This window comes from Asterias amurensis, chromosome 17 (genome assembly GCF_032118995.1).
Source record: "Asterias amurensis chromosome 17, ASM3211899v1".
In the NCBI taxonomy this organism is placed as follows: domain Eukaryota; kingdom Metazoa; phylum Echinodermata; class Asteroidea; order Forcipulatida; family Asteriidae; genus Asterias; species Asterias amurensis.
The window spans coordinates 4,518,163-4,540,770 of record NC_092664.1 but is presented as its reverse complement, the minus strand read 5'-3'; the positions used below and the strand labels follow the sequence as shown (position 1 = coordinate 4,540,770).

At 37.4% G+C, this 22,608-nt stretch overlaps 3 protein-coding genes and 1 pseudogene across 3 annotated transcripts in view; all 4 read left to right on the top strand.

Annotated features, from left to right (window-relative positions):
* The window catches only part of LOC139949426 (uncharacterized), a 45,795-nt gene extending 38,146 nt beyond the window's left edge, over positions 1 to 7,649 (top strand). The window contains exon 2 of the mRNA XM_071947755.1: positions 5,378 to 7,649. The gene's annotated coding sequence lies outside the window, so the exon portion shown is untranslated. The remainder of the gene's footprint in view (positions 1 to 5,377) is intronic.
* Positions 407 to 5,380, top strand: LOC139949429 (uncharacterized). Its single transcript, XM_071947757.1, has 2 exons — positions 407 to 523; positions 2,909 to 5,380. Exon 2 carries the CDS (start codon positions 2,940 to 2,942, stop codon positions 4,659 to 4,661), a length of 1,722 nt encoding a protein of 573 aa, XP_071803858.1. The 5' UTR covers positions 407 to 523; positions 2,909 to 2,939; the 3' UTR covers positions 4,662 to 5,380.
* LOC139950074 (uncharacterized) lies at positions 7,554 to 15,211 on the top strand (annotated as a pseudogene).
* Positions 11,897 to 20,966, top strand: LOC139949422 (uncharacterized). The gene is made up of 2 exons (XM_071947751.1): positions 11,897 to 12,021; positions 16,244 to 20,966. Exon 2 carries the CDS (start codon positions 16,271 to 16,273, stop codon positions 18,068 to 18,070), a length of 1,800 nt encoding a protein of 599 aa, XP_071803852.1. The 5' UTR covers positions 11,897 to 12,021; positions 16,244 to 16,270; the 3' UTR covers positions 18,071 to 20,966.
* Positions 20,967 to 22,608: the final 1,642 nt, after the last annotated feature.

Sequence of the window (22,608 nt, the reverse complement as noted above, 5' to 3'; positions counted from 1 at the left end):
AACTGGGTTTGCCTGATTGTGTGAAGAAACTGCACAATACACCCGGCATAACACTATTTGGACTAGTCCCAACTATAGGTGGGATGATTCTTAAGTTAGGACAGAACCTACACGCAATGCGCAATGTACAGCCAACGAGGTGATCCTACAGTAACAAACCCAAGCCCCATACACCCACTCATATCATAAGCATAGAACCAGCCAGTGTAAATACATGTAAGACCTTCGTGACCTGAACACAACAGTACAATATTGATATTTATCATAAGAATACCCTGTCTAGTTTGAATCTGAAAAGCTGACTCAAAGTTGTCCATGCATACTACACTTCATTCACACAACACAAAGACTTAGTTATAGAATTTGGTATTTCCACGTTTTGCAATGTTCACAGTCAGACTTATAGCAGAACCAGGTAGGGAGTGTCACTGTGTAATAGTCCAACGGATCATTGCTTGAATATCCTACTCATCTAACAGATTGGATGCTGTGTTTCTAGCCATCTTCTTCTGTCATAATTCAAGTAAGTTGATTAAGACAAGTCAAAGGCAATCAGTAATGACTTTGTTCAGATATTTTTTTTTTTTGAAATAAATAATTTTTTTTTATATACAAATCCAGTCTTTTGGTATACACTGTATAAGCAAGGTGTATCGGGCTCTGGACACCAAAATCAGCAAAGCAGCAAAGTGGAGTAATTGTATCAACATTTAGCCTTATTAGGATAGCAGTCAAAGTGGTACTAAATGATACACGAATAGCAGCAAAGCAGCAAAGCAGCAAAGTAGAGATGGTGTCAACCTATAACCCACGTTAGGATAGCATTCAAAGTGGTACTAAATGTTACATGTATAGCAGCAAAGCAGCAAAGTATAGTAATGGTGTCAATCTATAAGCCACATTATGATAGCATTACTAGGTGGTACTAAATGATACATGTATAGCAGCAAAGTAGCAAAGTAGAGTGATGGTGTCAACCTATAAGCCACATAGCATTTAAAGTTGTACTATATGATGCTTGTATAGATTTATAAATCCCTCCAGTCTTGTCTCACTTTTTAGCCACAATGTTTAATTTGTTTGTGCTAAATAATCAAATTTTGCACTCTTCGTCTTGAAAATCTCAGTAACTTAGTTAGATGTACTGTATACAATTAGCTGAAAATAAAATCAATTAGGTTCATTCTGTTAGTTTGACTGTGCAATACATGTATGTATGTTGTAAAGTTTAAGTCAAAGTTATAAACTTTAGAACTTTAACTTAAATTTTACTTCACGCTTTGATTTCCTCTTAACATGCTGAGAGTCACAAATGAGTACATTACACTGGCTGAATGGTAGAGCTTGGTACAGCATACTATGAATCATACAAAGAAACAACCAATGGCTAGGTACAGCATACAAAGAAACAACCAATGGCTAGGTGCAGCACACAAAGAAACAACCAATGGTTAGGTGCAGCACACAAAGAAACAACCGAACCATGTACTAAATATCTGACTTGTACACGTAGGCCTACATTATGTTTGCATGTACCTGTAGCTACATGTACCATTGTTGTATGTCTGAGTGGTTGTATTGTATCCTGAATATTGAACTTGAAATCAACTTTCAGTTTGCAAGTTACCATTGTTGCATGTCTGTGTTGCAAAGGAACAGAGTTTTTACACACTATGCTTTTAAAAACAGTAGTTCATTCAGCTAGTGTGGTTGATTTTTCTAGTAGATTTTCCTACTCAGAGTTTAAATTTTAAAATAAAATATAGTGTAGAAGCCAACACTGTCTTCAATATATTCATACATTAAATGATTTGTGTTAAAGGCAGTGGACACTGTTGGTAATTGTCAAAGAATAGTCTTCACAATTGGTGTTTATCAACATATGCATAAAATAACAAGCCTGTGAAAATTTGAGCTAAATCGGTCATCGAACTTGCGAGATATGAATGAAAGAAAAAACACCCTTGTCACACGAAGGTGTGTGCGTTTAGATGGTTGATTTCAAGACCTCAAGTTTTAAATCTGAGGTCTCGAAATCAAATTCGTGGAAAATTACTTCTTTCTCGAAAACTATGGCTCTTCAGAGGGTGCCGTTTCTCAGTGTTTTATACCATCAACCTCTCCCTATTCCTCAGCACCAAGAAAGGTTTTATGCTAATAATTATTTTGAGTAATTACCAATAGTGTCCACTGCCTTTAAGGTGTGTAACAGATTCAGAAAGACCAATAGGCCAAAATTAAAATCAGTTATCATTTAACACTGGTTCAGGCAAAGTACAGCAGAATGGTGATGGAATTGTGCTTTTGATGGAATGTGGCACATACAGCATGTCAAGAGAAATATTACTGTCAAAAAAAGAACACAGATTTGTCTTTTGAAAAAAGAAATGTAGAACAACAATGAATGGCAGCTAGGTTGAACATTCAAAAATGTCTTTTTATTCTAATTCATGACAAACTCTCTGCGTCATTTTCTATGCTTGGATCATCAAAGACACCATTCCCCCTGAATCCCTATCAGCCCCACTAGCATGACACCCCAATCTTATCCAAGTCCAAACCATTAGGAATGGAGTGACATAGGATAGAATGATATTGGAGGATTGAGGTCACCTGTAGGCAAAAAGGCCTATACACAGTAAGGCATGTACAAGTAAACAAATATGCTTGAATTGCCTCTTTGTAAATTTACAAAAATGACAATAAAAATGTACATACCTTTGTTAAACTTATGAGAAGTAAATGAAGAAAGTAACAGAGCAGTAGGTTTTGACAAGCGTGTCTCATTTTGCAATCAGTGAAGAAGTGTTGACCAATGACTGAAGGCAAGTAAGATCATGTACTCAAGTCCTCCACTGATGGTATTATACATTGAACTAAATTAGCTGTTTTCTATTTTAAATCACAGTTTCACGTTTCAGCAAGTCCTTCCATTCACAATGGCATCCTATATAACAGCTGAGTCAGTGCTAGCAGAGATAAGAAAGGATCATCTTGAATGTCCAATTTGCAGTGGACGCTTCAAGCAACCCAAACTACTGGAGTGTTCTCATTCATTTTGTCTTGAATGCCTTCAACAACTCAGACAGAATAGTCAAAGTACTACAAGGCTTTTATGTCCAGTGTGTAGAAAAGAAACTCTTTTAAAAGAAAACGGCATTGATGGTCTGAAAACAGACTCAAAAACCATTTCATTGATAGAAGCAATTGAAACAAAGGAAACCCGACTGAAACAGCAGCAAGAAAAACAAGTACCCAGTCAGGAGTTTGTTTCCAAGTGTAGCAAGCATACTGTCAAGGTTCTTACCATGTATTGTGAACCATGCAAGAAACTGGTATGTACAACTTGCATTGCTAAAGACCACAGAACGCACCCTGCAATAGAACTGAATGAAGCTTCAGACAAAAGTAAACAACATGCGTCAGAACTTCTAGCAGAAGTAAGACAGAGTATCACAACCTTCAACATTGCTATTCAAGACATAGTTACCTCCCGTAAGACATTAGACTCTATGTTTGCTGCTACCAAAGAGAAAATCACCAAGAAGGCTGATCTGGAGATTGCCAAGGTGGCTGCCAGGATCAGAGAGGAGAAGCAGAAACTGATGCAAGAGGCAGAACAGATTTATAAAGACAGAGTCAAGACAATGGAAACTGCACGAGCTACAAACATCAAAGAGATAAACAAAGCAGAACACAAGCAGGATGAGGTAAATCAACTCATGGATCAACAGAACAAGATTGTTTATCACATAGAACAGTTCTTACAAGACCTCAAAGAATACAGAGAGAAGAAACCAACAAAAGTACCGGATGGGTTGAGCTATATGGACTTTAAAGAAGGGCAGAAATCACTAGGGAGACTGGTGCTGAAAGATAAATGGACATTGAAAACAGAAATTAATAAATACAAGAACATGACACAAACAACTGTGAAGATTAATGCAAGGGATGTTGCTGCATACTCTAATAGTGATATTGTTGTGGCTATATGGAATAATACCAGCTTGATTACAATACCAGCAGAGAGCAACCCTCAATCCTATAATGTTCCACAAGAACAATCAATCCAAGGTCTTACCAGACCAAGCAAAGTGGCTGTGAATAAGAATGATGAGCTCATTGTTCTAGATGATGAAACCGTAAAGATCTTCGACAGGAATTATCAGCTCCTCCATCAGTTCAATCCAGGCAGAGAACCATCATGTATTGCAGTGGATGACAACAATCTCATAGCAGTGGGTAATTATACCAAGGCAGAGATCTCTCTACACAACCCAGATGGATACCTCATCAGAAAACTGTCTGCTCTAGGGATTGGTAGATACTTGACTACCCACAAACAACAACTCATTTACACCAACTGGTTTGGCAAGAAGTTAATATCATTAGCCTACAATGGTGGAATGGTATTCTCAGTAGATATCAATCAGTCTGGGAATCCTCATGGTGTGTGTTGTGACAAGGATGGTAGCATCTATGTTGCTGTACGGAGAGGACAATACTCATCATCAGGTGATATCCATCATTACAGTCCTGATGGCAAGTACATTGGATGTATCATCAAGGATTGTGCTGCTCCCAATTGTCTCACATTCACATCAGCTGGTGATCTGGTTGTGGCAACAGACAGATCAGTTCAAATCTATCAGCATGTGTGAAGACGTAAACAAACATTATGCTGGACCACAATAACTTTCAAGCTGAGATAAACATTTCGGCAACACATAATTTAATTTCTTGACTAAAGTATCAGTTCACCAACATCAGCCAAGAAAATATAAATAGTAAAAATAACATGGTAAATGTCTTATTAAAGTTATTGCTTGGGCTTACATTTCTACAATTTTTCCTCTGGAATCACCTGCATGACTAATTTTCAGAAATAATTTGCCGTTTTGTGGAATATCAGCACAAACATGGAACCCTGACAAAAGCAAAAAACTACAACAGTCCGATCATTGTAAGATCTCACCTCTCTAGGTCACACAAACATTGTATCGTTTATAAATATTAGTCAGTTCCCATTGTGGTTTATAAATTAATATAGTTTATACCTGTAAGTATAAAAGGTATGGTTGTGATATTTCTGTACTTAAAGACACTGTACACTGTTGGTAATTGTCATTTAGAAGTAAAGCAGATTTTGATTGTATAAAGAATTTTGAGAATTATTTCAGTTTCAAATTATGTTGTCATGGAAAATATATCAGTAATTTAGCTCAACAGTTTGAATTTGAGAAGAGTTACTGACAGTAACAGTTTTCAGATTATGTGTTCCGAATATTGATTATCCATCCTGCCTGGACATAATCACTCTGAATTTTAGGGCGATATCTCATCAACATGAACACTCATTGCAAAGAAATGTTCACAGGTTACATGGATCTCATAAACAGGAACACTCATTGAAATGAAATGTTCACAGGTTACATGATTTTAGTTTTCTTGTATATATATCTACACACTTAAATTGGATCAAATGGAATGTTCAAGAGATTCAATTTTCATCCAATACATGTCATTACAAATAATTGTAGACTATACATTCACTGTAACTGCAGAAAAAATGCATATTTGTGTAGTTTTCATGAAGATGTCTCATACAGTGACTTTGTTACCAAAGATTCATCACTGCAATTACCAATCTTTCTGAAAGTTTGTATATACTCAGCGCCTTGAGTACCTTGTTTGGTAGATACGTGCGCTATATAACACTTCCATATTATCATATTAAAATTAGAGTAACAGGGAGAGTGACCTAATTGACTAGACTTAGTTGTTATTACCTTTTTATCTCCAGATACCATATATTATGGTAATGATATTTGTAAGAATATAGCTTTGGAATACATGTCCGGGCAATATAGCTTTGCAGCTTTAATTTGATGTCAACTTTGTAACAGGTAAAATGTTTGGTGATGAGTGCAACCCTGGAGAGAGTCATCCCATGCATGTGGCTCTTACTGTTGTTAGTCACAGCAGCCTTAACCAAACTGCATGTTGTGGCAGTTTGTTTGTTTATCTATGATGAATTCCACCTTTCATTTCATCACTTTGGTGTTCTCTAAAATAAGTTTTGGATCAAGATTTTTTGCCTAAAGCTAGAGAATCTCTGTTCCTACACTTTAAAGGCACTGAACACATTTGGTAACTGTCAACGACCAATATTCTCACTTGGTGTATCCCAACATATGCATATGATAACAAGCCTGGAAAATTGGGACTCATTTGGTCATTGAAATTGCAAGAAAATGACGAAAGACACACACCCTTGCTCTACACAATAGTGTGCTTTCAGATAGGAACAAAAGGCTTCTGGTTGAGTTTTTATTATTTTAATGAGAAATAACCTCTTTCTCAAAAACTACATTACTTCAGAGGGAGTCGTTTCTCACAATGATTTATACATGTACTTTCAATAGCTCTCCGTTGCTCGTTACAAAGTAAGGTTTAACGGTAAATTTTGAGTAATTACCAAGCATGTACAGTGCCCTTAAATGTCTTTTAGGACTATACTGCATTTCACGTACTCTTGTTTAGTTTGTATATGTTTTTCTTCCATTTTCTTCTTCGAAATATGTACATGGCACACAATCTTTGGTTAAAGTAACAAGAATCAGTCATTATTTGTTTTACCTATTTCGCTCTTCTATATTTTAAATACTCTTAATTTGTACGTTATCATTCCAAGTTATAACTAACAGAGAGTAAACATTGAAATAAATATTATAATACAAATCACTGTTTTGTTTAATCGCTCCTTGTCACTGGGTGAGCTCATTAGCCTACATGTAGCAGTTAAGATCGACTCTAGAATGAGGAAGGTGGACTACCACAGGGTCAAAGGGTCAATCATACGTTTATTTGGTTTTCTCCACTCAAATGCATTTTTACATGGCATACCATGACAGCGCAATCAATAATGAATGAATTCTTTGTGTTGAATGATTCCACCCTGTCCAAAATGACCTCTTGTAATCATCTAGTTCAAAGGTCATTATGTCAGCAAATGTAAAAAGACCAATTAAATCTGAACAAGTTATATCAAGGACGATCAACAAAGTTTCAATCCTGATGCTCTTTTTGATAAATTCAAGGACTATTTTAACGAGAAGTTGGATAAGATCCAACATACATCCAAATAATGTAACGAATCCGAGCTGAAAGAGTTAAAAAAAGAAAAGAAAAAACTGGAATCTAGAGATTTCAAGAGACCCTGCAATGCTGCACAATTCGACTTCTGTGGGCAATTGGAAGTTGCCCTTGACAATTAAATAATGGTAGCACTTCACCAAAAAGGTAACATACAGGACGTCATAGACGCGATCCAGGAGGCGGAGTCTAGTAGCAGAACGGAAGAGGAAGATCAAAATAGCAGACGAAAGCAAGGCTGGCTGGACCACGATCCAACATATGGATAAAGCAGGATCGACCCAAGAAGTCGTCAGAAGAAAGAAAAAGGGTTCAGATTGCAGAGGAAGCAGCTCTCAAGGAAATTGACAATAAGAAAAGACAAAGACGCTCAATAAACAGCAACTTCATTATGAAGAATGGATCTACGACTGATCGTTATCTTTTTTGAGGTAATAAACAAAAAATTTCCAAATAGTAAATTTGATGAATGACATTGGATATTTTCGATATTATTGGATAACACCCATACCCTAGCTCAACTCATTATCTTTGTGTCGGTTCATAATCGACATACAACCGGCACTTTCCCATGCTTTAATAAACCTGATGAAACAAAACAATGATTAGTATTGTAGCTTGTGTAAGTGTCAGTCATTAGGGTGAAACCCTTTCTCATGTGTATGAGCGCAGCCAAGAAGCATGAAAATTTGGTTTAAATCAAATGATAGTCGCATACCAATAGACGCCCAGCCTCCCGATGGACTTGTCACGTGAGTGCACCCACTGTAATTGTCACGTGAGCGTAGTGCGCCACTATTAAACCAATGCATGACTGAGTATAAATAGCGTTGTTACAACAAATCCATATGTTCAGGCCTGGTTACCCCGCCCGGTGTTTGCATCTTATACACAAAAATCTTATCAAGTTTCACAAAGAAATAGTTTGATTTCTTTCATGTACATACATGTATCAAATTGTTTCCATTTGCTCCTGCTCTTGTTTTTCATTTGTTTTTGGTTTGGACAGGCATGCCAAATGCTGACATTAGCTTCAGCTGCGGAATGCCAGGGCACTGGTCCAAAAGATTGCCCATTCAACTTCGGCGCTGGATCCTCAAGAATCAAGCCAAGAGTGAGACCAGCACAGGCTATCGGTTACCAGTAGTTTCACTGATAGATCAGCTACATGTAACTATTCAGAGTGGGTCAAAAACATCTTCACCAACCCCCATCACACAAACAACCAATATCATTAGAACATCTTCACAAACCCCCATCACAAAAACAACCAATATCATTAGAACATCTTCACAAACCCCCATCACAAAAACAACCAATATCATTAGAACAAGTGAAATGCATTGTTGACAAATTCAGAAATCCTGACAAAAATCTGATGCAACAAGAACTGCTTGATATTTTTCAATAAATTTGGCTCTCCTATTCAGGCACAACGACATGGTACAACTCAAAGCCAGAGGATTACTAGGCAGGGTTTAATCTTACCAAAAGTTATAGGCCTGCCTTATATGAACAATTGCAATAAACAATTGTAATTACTGGGATATCTCAGAACAACCTATTGAAGAAACACATAAGAAGCAAATAAAAGGGACTTACAATGTGAATAGTTAACGATATGTACACCACCTTAAACTGTGAATGACTTTAATTAATGTCCGGAATTTCCAGGGAGATAACCAAAAGGCTAGAAAAGACAGCTTTTTAGGTGGAACACCTTTTATTTTTGTCCGCTTTGTAATTTTTTAAAATTATTTTACTTTATTGACACATCTTGTTCTTCTCTACGTCCCTTGTCCGCTAACAGAAACATCTTTCCAAAGAACTGTTTTACATGCGTATGAGCACAGCGAAGGAGCATGAAATTGATAGTTAAGGAAATGCCCTGTTCATCCTAAGAGGAAAAACACAGTTAAAATATTTTTATTATCCGTAGACTGGATGAGGAAAAGCATAAACCATCCTAGGAACAAAAAAGTTTCACATGTCTTTTTTCTTCCTATGGTGGTTGAGGCAATTCCCGAACCATCCTATGATTAAAAAACACATAGCAACTGTATTTTTTCTCCTAGGATGGTTGAGGCATTTCCTTAACCATCCTAGCAATAAAAAACATTTAACATGTATTTTTTATTCTTATGATGGTTGAGGAAATGCCTCAACCATCCTAGGAGGAAAGATACAGTTGCTATGTGCTTTTTAATTATAGGATGGTTTAGGAAATGCCTCAACCATAATAGGAAGAAAAACAGATGTTAACATGTATTTTATACTCCTAGGATAACTAAGGAATTGCCTCAACCAACCTAGAAGGAAAAAACACCTACTATGTATTTGTTTTTACTCCTTAACTAGGATAGTACACTCGGATAGTTAAGGAAATGCGTCAACCATCCTATGAGGAAAACACAGTTGCCATGTATATGTGTTTTTGTTTCCAGGACAGTAAAGGATATGCCTCACCTACATGTATGCTATAAAAAGGACTGTGAAGTTTTTAAAATCCTAGTTTACCTGAGCAAGTAATATTGGATTATTATTTTTAACAGTGTAAGTTTTACAGTAAATCTTTAGGCTTCAGGGCTGAAGTCTTTCTGACAGATTCAAATACTTTACTGCGCAATTACCTCTTTTTTCAAATCCTACGTGACTTCAGAGGGAGTCTTTAATTCTCACAATGTGTTAGACCATCAACAGCTCTCCATTGCTCATTATCAAGTAACTTGTTATGCTAGTATGTATTTTAACAGCTTTGTTACAAGCCTAGCTTCTGTAGTGTGGGGACATTGGTAGAAGAGTGTAGGGACACCAGTAACGAGTATGGACAGCTGGTTGTTGGACAAAAAAAAAAGATGTAAAAAAAAATGTTTTAAAAAAGGTCAAGCTGTCCCAGTTCACATATCAAGTGAATTGATTGTAGTTGTATTTTGTCGTCCACTTTGAGGCATTCTAGACTTGCTGTCAAAGCCCAGTCCCCTCTTCACCACACATTCATAACTGGACAACGGACATTTATGATACCATATGCAACCCCCTCCCCCTCTCTATACTCCCCTTTACATAGCCTTTCCACATGGACCATCCTTTTGATAGTTGCATCTCAACTTGTTGTTACGTTCAGCAGCTGTTTTCTTATACCATTCTTTGCCCATTGTTTTGAATTTGTCATTTACTCATCAACAGCCTCTTGATCCTCTCCCACTTAGTCAGTCATAGATTGATTAAGATAAATCCCAAAAGGTGCACTTACCCTTTCATGAAATGGAGCTCCAAGAGATCGCAGTGCCATCCATCTTGTGAACAACCAACATGCAGACTCTATTATCATGAAGTGTGAAGCTGCTGGCTCCCCCATTTCCACTGGTTCATCTGGTTCATCCAAAGCAAGTTCAATTGCTGCAATGGAAAAACAAAGAAGACAACATTTGTTTTAAACTTTTCTTAAAGGTGAAGATTTACACATGAGCTACATGTAATAACTAATTATAACACAGTGTCGATCAGAACGCTTTCCCACTTGCTAAGAACAACTCGCATCAACCTGGCCCGCTAATCAATAGTTACAGGTCGTTCATTCTACAATTTATAAAGGGCTAAAAGTTTACAAACAGTAGGGCCTACTGTAAAATGTTTTTATTTAAATCATCTTTAGAAAAAACATGGAGTCTAAAGAAACAGGGTGAAACTGATGTGGGGATTAAGGTCTAGCCAAGGGTGGGAGTTAACTTTGGTCTAGGGGGTAGGGTGAGGGCCTAAAGGGCTGGGTCTGGGGCTCTAAGGGCTGCATGGACAAAAACTGATTTTTCCAAAGTTGTTGTCATTTCAAAAAAGTGGGGGATACAAATTAGGATGATTCAGTTTGGCACGTCAATTTAGGCCTAGAGTGTTTGTTTGGTTGTCCGATGTTTAGAAAATCTTCCCACTAAGGGAACTCTGAAAGCTCCCACAATAGAATACATGTAAATGCCAATCTCTTTCACAATACAAACACAGTCCCAGTTTTATATGAACCGGTCAGAGGTTAAGGTTATTCGTCAAAGTCAGTGTGTAATGCAGTATGAGTATCTGTACAGTAAATGACAATCACATAGCACAGTGTACAACACAAATGCTAAATATAGAAACTGGGAATTCCCACAAACGAGAAATACATAGGGCATAACACAAGTTGGTCCCGTCCCAACTCTAGAATCAACCCAACTATAGTTGGGACCAGTCTAACTGGGTTTGCCTGATTGTGTGAAGAAACTGTGCACAATGCATCCGTCATAACACAATTTGGTCCCGTCCCAACTCTAGAATCAACCCAACTATAGTTGGGACCAGTCCCAACTTGAGTATAACTGGGTTTGCCTGATTGTGTGAAGAAACTGTGCACAAAGCACCCGTCATAACACAAGTTGGTCCCAACCCAACTATAGTTGGGATGATTGTTAAGTTGGGACAGAACCTACACACAATGCGCAATGTACAGCCAACGAGGTGATCCTACAGTAACAAACCCAAGCCCCATACACTCACTCATTTCAAAAACCATAGATACAGCGTAAATACATGTAAGACCTTCGTGACCTAAACACAACAGTACAATATTGATATTTATCATAAGAATACCCTGCCTAGTTTGAATCTGAAAAGCTGACTCAAAGTTATCCATGCATACTACACTTCATTCACACAACACAAAGACTTAAATATAGAATTTGGTATTTCCACGTTTTGCAATGTTCACAGTCAGACTTAAACCAGTACCAGGTAGGGAGTGTCACTGTGTAATAGTCCAACGGATCATTGCTTGAATATCCTACTCATCTAACAGATTGGATGCTGTGTTTCTAACCATCTTCTTCTGTCATAATTCAAGTAAGTTGATTATAAGATTAGTCAGAATCAGGGATCGAGTTAAAGTGATGTTCTTTGCTCTAGACTAGCAGAGTGAACTGTTTGAAAAGTCGAGACCAAACTAAAGGGCTTTTCAAAGCCAACACTACCTCAAAAAAGGATTAGTACATTACCCAACAGTTTACTCTTATTTACAGCTTATTATTATCAGAGTTGATTTTGTTCAGATTTTTTTTAAGGATAATGAGTTTGTTTTAGTAGACACATGAATTGCAGAAAGCCGAATCTGTGGCATAATAAGCTGATATGTGTATAGGCCGCAGGGCACCAAAATCAGCACAGCAAAGTTATGGTGTCAATGTATTTGCCGCATGAGGGCAGCATTCAAAGTGATACTGAACAGTACCAATGATGATGTTTGTATGAATCCCTACAGTCTTGTACAGTAGGGTAGACCATGGAGGTTGAATTGTTCTAATTCTACCTCCATGGGTAGACTAAGTAGAGAAACACATAGACAAGGAACAAAATGATTAAATTCATACACCTAATACATTGTATACGTCATGTGATTGCAGTTTGTTTGTACAGGTAGAGTTACAAATCTTAGAAATGTACTCAGCCAGAAAATAATTAACAATACATGAACTATACTTTCCCCTCTTGGTGGTAGGATAAATATAAATGTATCAAAGTTGCACTTGTTCTATTGTCTTAGCTCATTCAACCAGAACCATTGTCTTAATTTAAGAGTTTAACTCTTTCATACACATTTTGCCAGTCAGTGGCACAATTTAATTGAGTTTCATGTCCATACATCATTTAAAAAAAAACTGTCATGCTTTCATGATGAGTTTTATTATTTTATAAGTCTGCCTGTCACTATGTCAGTGGCAAGATTTGATACAAGTTTCATGTTGATACATCATTTGAAAGAGAACTTATGGACACTCAATGCTTTCATGATGAGTTTTATTATTTTATATGAATCTGCCTGTCAGTGTCAGAGGCAAGTTTTATACAAGAAGATTTAATGCAAAAGCTGTTTTAGCTCATTCAACAGGCACCAGTGTCATACTTCTGAGACTCATTCTTTCTTATCAATCTACCTGTAAGTGGCCAAAGTTCCAAGTTGATACATCATCATAAAAAGGAATGTCCAATCCACCGCTCCTGGAAACGACTGAAGAACTTTCAAGGTTTCTCATTCAACTCATTACTTAGGAGAAAGTGAAACAAGCGTTAGGTTCAGTCTTTTAGTTTGACTGTGCAATGTGCATGTCTGTTGTAATGTTGAACTCAAAAATATAAACTTTAAAACTTCAAATTTCATTTCACTTCAAACTTTGATTTCCTCCTAGAGTCACAAATGAGTACTTTAGGCTGTCTGACTCGTACAAAGAGACAACCAACAGCTAGGTGCAGTATACAAAGAAATAACTGAACCGTGTACTAAATATCTGACTGGTACATGGTAGGCCTACATTATACATGCGCCATTGTTGTATGTCTATGTGGGTGTATTGTATCCTGAATATTGAACCTGAAATCAACTTTCAGTTTGCAAGTTACCATTTTTGCGTGTCTGTCTGGCACATAAACAGAGGCTTTCATGTCCAGTGTGTAGACAGAAAACTCTGTTAAAACAAAATGGCATTGAGGGTCTGAAAGCAGACTTTAAAACCCTTTCCTTGATAGAAGCTTTTGAAAAACAGGAAACTCAACTAAAACAACTTCCTGGAAAAGAACTTGTAACCAAATGTAGCAAGCATACTGACAAAGATCTTATGTTTTGTAACAATTGCAAAAAGTTGGTATGCACAACTTGCATTTCAAAAGACCATCAAACCCATTCTCTGATTGAAATTAATGAAGCTTCAGACAAATGCAAACAAAGCGCCACAGAACTTGTAGCAGAATTAATACATAAAATAAATACCTACAACATTGCTATTCAAGAAATAGACATGTCTCGTAAGACATTAGACTCTATGTTTGCTGCCACCAAAGAAAAAATTTCCAAGAAGGCTGATGAGGAGATTGCCAAGGTGGCTGCCAGGATCAGAGAGGAGAAGCAGAAACTGATGCAAGAGGCAGAACAGATTTATAAAGACAGAGTCAAGACAATGCAAACTGCAAGAGCTACCAACAACATAGATATGAACAAAGCAGAACACAAGCAGCATGAGGTAAATCAACTCATCATGGATCGAAGGATCAAGATTGAACGTCAAATATAACAACTCTTACAAGACCTCAAAGAATACAGAGAGAAGAAATCAACAAAAGTACCAGATGGGTTGAGTTATATGGACTTTAAAGAAGGCCAGGACTCACTAGGGAGACTGGTGCTGAAAGATGAACAACAAGTACAATCAGCAACTTCTGCTCAGGCCACAAAGCCAACACTTCAATCCATGAAACAAGACAAATGGACATTAAAAACAGAAATTTAATAAATACAAGAACATGACACAACAGATGGTGGTGATTCATGCATGGGATGTTGCTGCATACTCTCAACAGTGATATTGTTGTGTCAGATATGGATTATACAAGCTTGATTACAATACCAGCAGAGAGCAATCCTCAACCTACTATCATTCCACAAGAACTATCAATCCAAGGTATAGCCAGTATGACTGTGAATAAGAATGATGAGCTCATTGTTCTAGATAGTGGAACAGTCAAGATCTTTAACAGGAATTATCAGCTCCTCCATCAGTTCAATCCAGGCAGTGAACCATCATGTATTGCAGTGGGTGACAACAATCTGATAGCAGTGGGTTATTATGACAAGGCAGAGATCTCTCTACACAAACCACATGGATCCCTCATCAGAACACTGTCTGCTCCAGGGATTGGTGGATACTTGACTACCTACAAACAGAGACTCATCTACACCAACTGGAAAGACAGTAAGTTAGTATCAGTAACCTACAATGGTGGAATGGTATTCTCAGTAGATATCAATCAGTCTTGGAGGCCTCATGGTGTGTGTTGTGACAAGGATGGTAGCATCTACATCTATGTTGATGTACGGAGAGGACCATACTCATCATCAGGTGATATCTATCATTACAGTCCTGATGGCAAGTACATTGGATGTATCATCAAGGATTGTTTTTATCCCAATAGTCTCACATTCACACCTGCTGGTGATCTGGTTGTGGCTACATTCAATTCAGTTAAAACCTATCAGCATGAGTGAAGACATCAACAACAAACATTATGCTGGACCAGAATAAAATTCAAGCTGAAATAAGCATTTAACAACATAAAAATCATGATGCAATAAGGAAACATTTGCACTAGTCTTTTCCACTTCCCTTAAAGAAGGCTTTAAAAATACTAAATATGTGCACAGAAAATCAACGCTTATATCTTGCTGAGTACAGCATTTACCCTTTGGTGCACAGATTAATTTAACAAATTTCAATAGCACACACTGTTGAATATTACACCAAATGAAAACTGATGAGGGCAGTATGTATGGGGGGTTGTAGTTTTTAAGTAATGACTATTTATAAAAGTACAATTTGACGTGTTCTTTTGGTGGTCGCTAGCGGACGCCATGTGCACCAAAGGGTTAAAACTATATTCAAAACATTCATGAGGCAGTTGTTCTGTTTTCTATCTATTTGGGGGGTAGGGACGTGCGCCATTCATGGAAGGAAACAAAGCAGTACTCTGTTCACTTAAATAAAGTCAAGATATTTTCATGGATCATTTTACAAACTGTGATTTCTATTGGTGCATGCTATATTTGAAATCAACTTGGCTCAGTGGTTTCTTTCCCTGTCTTTCACCCTCTGTGGACCCTGGTTCAAATCGTCGCCCAAAGCCTTGAATGAGGAATGTGTTTTCAGTCCCTACCTCATTGCATGGGTTTTCCCTGACTGGGGTTTCCCTCCAACCTCTCCAACTTAACATAGCTGCTCAAGTATTGCAACCTGCAAAAGAGGCATCTAGTCTTATACTTCTTTGATCTTGTAATATGTATGTAACTTTATCGACATGCAGTTTAGTATGACCGTGTAAATTATCTACTTGATTGGTCACCATAGAACGTAGAACAAAAATCAAGACCTGTTATGAAATCAGTCAATTTAAAAATCCTTAACTTTATGCAAAGGAGTGTAATACGGTCAAGAAATCAAGTCTTGCATTGATGAGGGAACTACCAGGATATGTACATTGTTGATATTATCTAATTGAGTCAATTTCTTCTTTTACTTTACAGATCATCATTGAAGCAACTTCCAACAAAATGGCATCCAATATAACAGTTCAGTCAGTGCTAGAAGAGATAAGTCAGGATCATCTTGAATGTCCAATTTGCAGTGGACGCTTCAAGCAACCCAAACTACTGGAGTGTTCTCATTCATTTTGTATTGAATGCCTTCAACAACTCAGACAGAATAGTCAAAGTACTACAAGGCTTTCATGTCCAGTGTGTAGACAAGAAACTCTTTTAAAAGAAAATGGCATTGATGGTCTGAAAACAGACTTTAAAACCATGTCATTGATAGAAGCAATTGAAACAAAGGAAACCCGACTGAAACAGCAGCAAGAAAAACAAGTACCCAGTCAGGAGTTTGTTTCCAAGTGTAGCAAGCATACTGGCAAGGATCTTATCATGTACTGTGAAACATGCAAGAAACTGATATGTACAACTTGCATTGCTAAAGACCACAGAACACACCCTGTAATAGAACTGAGTGAAGCTTCAGACAAAAGTAAACAACATGCGTCAGAACTTCTAGCAGAAGTAAGACAGAGCATCACGACCTTCACCATTGCCATTCAAGACATAGACACGTCTCATAACAAACTAGACTCTATGTTTGCTGCCACCAAAGAGAAAATCTCCAAGAAGGCTGATGAGGAGATTGCCAAGGTGGCTGCCAGGATCAGAGAGGAGAAGCAGAAACTGATGCAAGAGGCAGAACAGATTTATAAAGACAGAGTCAAGACAATGGAAACTGCACGAGCTACAAACAGCAAAGAGATAAACAAAGCAGAGCACAAGCAGGATGAGGTAAATCAACTCATGGATCAACAGATCAAGATTGTACATCACATAAAACAACTCTTACAAGACCTCAAAGAATACAGAGAGAAGAAATCAACAAAAGTACCAGATGGGTTGACTTATATGGACTTTAAAGAAGGCCAGAACTCACTAGGGAGACTGGTGCTGAAAGATGAACAACAAGTAGAATCAGCAACTTCTGCTCAGGCTAGAAAGCCAACATTTCAATCCATGAAACACTTCAAAAAAGATAAATGGACATTAAAAACAGAAATGAAAAAATACAAGAACATGAAACAAAAGATGGCGACGATTAATGCAGAGGATGTTGCTGCATACTCTAATAGAGATATTGTTGTGGCACTTTGGAATAAAACCAGCTTGATTAAAATACCAGCAGAGAGCAACCCTCAATCCTATGTTGTCTCACAAGAACTACCAATCCAAGGTATTACCAGATTACGCAGTATGACTGTGAATAAGAATGATGAGCTCATTGTTCTAGATAAAGAAACAGTCAAGATCTTCAACAGGAATTATCAGCTCCTCCATCAGTTCAATCCAGGCAGTAAACCATCATGTATTGCAGTGGATGACAACAATCTGATAGCAGTGGGTTATGAAGACAAGGCAGAGATCTCTCTACACAAACCAGATGGATCCCTCATCAGAACACTGTCTGCTCCAGGGATTGATGAAAACTTGACTACCCACAAACAAAGACTCATCTACACCAACTGGAAAAGCAGAAGGTTAGTATCAGTAACCTACAATCGTGAAATGGTATTCTCAGTAGATATCGATCAGTCTGGGAGGCCTCATGGTGTGTGTTGTGACAAGTATGGGAGCATCGATGTTGCTGTACAGAGAGGACCATACTCATCACTAGGTGAGATCCATCATTACAGTCCTGATGGCAAGTACATTGGATGTATCATCAAGGATTGTGCTTTTCCCTCTGGTCTCACATTCACACCAGCTGGTGATCTGGTTGTGGCTACAGACTATTCAGTTCAAATCTATCAGCATGAGTAAAGACATCAACAAACATTTTGCTGGACCACAACCAACACTCAAGCTGAAGTAAACAGTTGGGCAACAAAATCATTATCTTCTGACAAAATATTATTTTATTCACATCAGCTCTGAAAACATGTGACAAATAACATACAAGAATTGTTATTGTACTTCACCCCATGGGTTTAAAATGAACAAAACACTCCATCAAGCAAAAACAGCAATACTTGTAATAAAATGCACTGCCATTCATGGCATGATGAGTTCAATGCAGCAGAAAACTTACTCAGAAGACAGATATTTCGTAACCAAATTTAATGATACAAATTGTAGAGTGTGATATCCTGATTATTTGATTCAACTAATACTTTATTATTGAGAATAGTAATATCAACATGAGAATAATTTGTTCAAATAGTACTTTGATCAATACAAATCTTTTGGCTAGACATTGTTGATGGTTTTCAGAAAGAAACTGAATTGTATATTTCAACCAGTTTGGTTCGGGAATGGTTTTCACAAAATTTACCCCAAAGTTCATATGATGGTTCTGAATTTGTTTTGGTACACGTAGTGTGTCAAATCAAACATGCGGTTTTATAGCACGACTCAAATATGCGACAATGCAACAACTTGGGTTGACTGATCTTAGTGTGTACAAAAAATATGTTGTGTATAGTAAATGGGTGACTAAATGTCCAGCCTAGAATCCACGAATGAAGGCTGCAAGCTAAGTGCAGATATTTCAAAACCCCAAAACAATGTGTCATGGGGATGAAGAAGTGATATTATAACATGTTAAACATGAAATTCAATTGAATTTGTATGAAGTGTGTACCTTGGTGAATGCAAATTAAGTTAAAGTATGATATTGGACAACATTGTGTTTAAGTTTTTCTCACTACAGATTATACATAATTTGATTACTTGTATCTTAATTTATCTATTTGTATACTGCAATGCCAGTGTAAAGTGTACTAAAACTAAACTAATACATATATGTACATATTCAGTCCAAAAACGTGATAGTGATTGATTCAAACAAACAAATTAATAAGAGAAAGAGGTTGAGATGTAAAGTATAACATTTCATATTCCTTCTGTATAGAGGACACTTGCATGCACTGTACACATTTACATGCATAGTTACGTGTAGATCATGATGTAAAAGCCATTGGACACTTTCGGAACAGAACTCTTTTTAAAGTTCACAGATTAACTTACAAGGTTTACAGAAGGTAATGGTGAAAGACTTCTCTTGGAATATTATTCCATGAAATGCTTTACTTTTTGAGAAAACATTAAAACAATATCAATTCTCGATATCGAGAATTACGGATTTATTTTAAACACATGTCATGACACGGCGAAACGTGCGGAAACAAGGGTGGGTTTTCCCGTTATTTTCTCCCGACTCCGAAAACCAATTGAGCCTAAATTTTCACAGGTGTGTTATTTTACATATAAGTTGTGATACACGAAGTGTGGGCCTTGGACAATACTGTTTACCGAAACTGTCCAATGGCTTTAATGCACATTTATCCACAATCTTTTTTAGTGTACATGAACAACACATCCACAACTGTACAAGGTAGATGAACACTCCTGGTGACTGTGAGATCTCACCTCTCTAAGTGACACAAAAGTAATTGATTATTGGTCTCTAGAATATCTATCTTTTTAATGTTGATGCCATTTCAGTGACTTTAACACCCGGTTCAGACAGGCGCTCCAGAGACTGAATAGATTAGGAGCGACTCTAGGTTGACCCAAGTAAACTTTGGTTTCAGACAGGCAAACTTAACATAACATTTACATTAGGTTCGGCTCATGACAAGATCAACGTCTGAAACCAAGGCGCTCCAGAGTTGTTCTGACCGACTGCAACAGTCAATCTTTGAACTTCTAGCGCGTACAGTTGCTCTTAACTGTTTCAGACGACGACATTTTCATGTACTTAATTCAGAATTTGGTTGACGCAACTCTGGAGCACTTGTCTGGTCTAACCCCCTCCCCCTCTACCATCAGGCAACATTCACATCAGAATTGAAAGAATTCACAAAAAAACAACCTCTTGCTCTGATTGGTCTATTGTTTGCTCGACCTAATGATATATGTTCCTACCACTACAAGTGGAAGGAATGTTCAAAGGATTAAATTTTTGTATAAAAAGTGCATTTATACAGAATTGAACACTACACATTCATTGTAAATAACCATGTTGAACTGCAGAAAGGTGCAGATCTGTGAACAAAATGAGGTATCACTCTGTAACCATGGGTCAGTTACAAACAATGTAACTGAATGACCTAAATTACATACGTACGTATATGTACATGTACGTCGCACAGTCTGCAAACCTCCCCATTGGTAGAGGGCGCTCGTCATATAGTGCGCCCTCTTTTGCCATAGACTGTGCGTTAAACTTGGCCGTGGCCGATATGAAGAAAAACATAATTGAACTTGAACACAGGTACGTTTTTTGCACGATCCACGCTCATTAATAACGGTATATCTCTGCAACCAAACATCCGATTTCAAAATTTTACATAGAATACACCTTAACAGACCACATCTTGTCAGAGAAAAAATAACTTGCATTTAATTTCACTGAAACTGCCTACTGAAACAGGTATAAACATAAACATGAAATGAATTGTGTGTTCACATTGTAGAGAGTATTTATTCTTACACCTAGCCTACAAAAATACCAGGCCACTACATCTACTTAGTACATGTATGCAGTAAGTACTGGACCAGGGCTAGATACCCTGCTGCCGACGCGTTATGCAACAACGGACTTGGTGTTGGCATGGTCGGTAGTCTAACTAAAAACTAAAACGTGACAAGGAATGGCAAGGAACAGAGAATTACGTACAAATAAAAGTACATGTACATTACCATTTAAAGTGTCAATTTACCTGTTACTTTGTTGAATGTCTTTCTCTCAACTCAGCGCCAAAACTCATAAAAACAGTGGTGTGTTTTGAAGTCACTTGTGCCGTGTGCTTCTGTTTGCGCACATGTACATATATACATTGTACATGTACATTGAGTAGTTGTACATGACCATTGAGTGGTAACAAGCTATACGAGAGGCGGGGTACCACGTCTGACAGTAGACTGGTCCCCTGCCTACAGCCTTGCTGCGCCACTAGAGGGAGGTATACTGAAATTGCTTTGATTCTCCATCCAGGGGCGCACCAAACTAACACAAACAAGAGTTTCTTTTGAATAATAACGTTTTGGGGTCATGATTTACAACAATCTATCCAAACCTGCAGAAGTTCTGTGCTTCAACTTTTGAGAAGACTGGATACATTTTTAATTTAGACTTGAAAGTTTTCTGGTATTTTGTTCTTGGGGTAATTAGCAAACATTCAAAACGGCTGACCCCCAAAAGTTTAAAGCAAGTTAATAGTTTATTTGTCGGAAAAAACATGTTCGCGATAGGTTTTCAAAAGGCTGGGAGACTTTATATATTGGTTGAATATTTTTGAATATCGTTGGTTGATATGGGAGTTTATTTTGTGTGGTGAGTACCCGCCACCATCCACTAGGGGTGTGTGTGTGGGGGGGGGGGGTTAAAGGAACAGTAAGCCGGTCACGTTAATGAGCACTTATGGATTACCGTAGTTATCAAAACTGAATTAATAATACATTTAGTTATCAGCAATTTAAACAAGTTTAAATTCAATGGGCTAAAAGAATTAAAAATATCATTTTAAGTGATTTTACAATTGTGTTTGGACTTTCAGAAAAAGAGAAATAGGCTCAGTATACGGGAGGAGATTTCTCCGACAAAAAGGGCTGACAAAATGAAGACGAAATTTCTGAACCCAAGAAAAAAAAACTTCTGCAAAGAGCTTGATCTTTGTATGCAATGGATGAGCTAGAGGAAACAAGAACACGTAGAGATATTGGTTACACTGGTTCAGATGAACGTTGCAATTGGCAAGCGGTCTGTTTAGAGACCTCTATATGATGCATTGTGGTTGAATTTCCTTTAATAGTTTGTTGTTTGATGCTATTAACAATGAACCAAGGCACGTCAGGTGAAAGCTAACCCATGATTGCTCTTTGTAGTCAAGATTTAGAGTTCTGTAGATTGAGTACTGCATAAAAGCAGCAACTCGATCATTTATTGTAGTCTATTTATTGTAGTCTATTTATTGTAGTCTGTATCTATTATTTAATAAATTATGTAGACGTAAATGTGCCATGCATTGAACGTGGGTTCGTGAAGGGACCTGTGACATACGAAGTTTCTGAAAACCTTTAATTCTACGCCTCCACACAAGTTTGCTACGATCCTTAACGCGGTCCCTCACAGCAATGAGGGACAACGTAGTGTCAGGCAAACTTCCTTCCAACCTCGGTATGGATAATGCAGGAAATCCTAAAGAAACAATCGCTAGACATATTTATACTTCTTAAAAAGATTCAATAATAAGTTTCCATAAGTTTGTTTTTGATAAAAAGTATTTAGGTTTTATCAACGAACATATCATTGAAGACCATTCAAAGTTGAAATTTAAGTGGAATTTGTTCTGTCG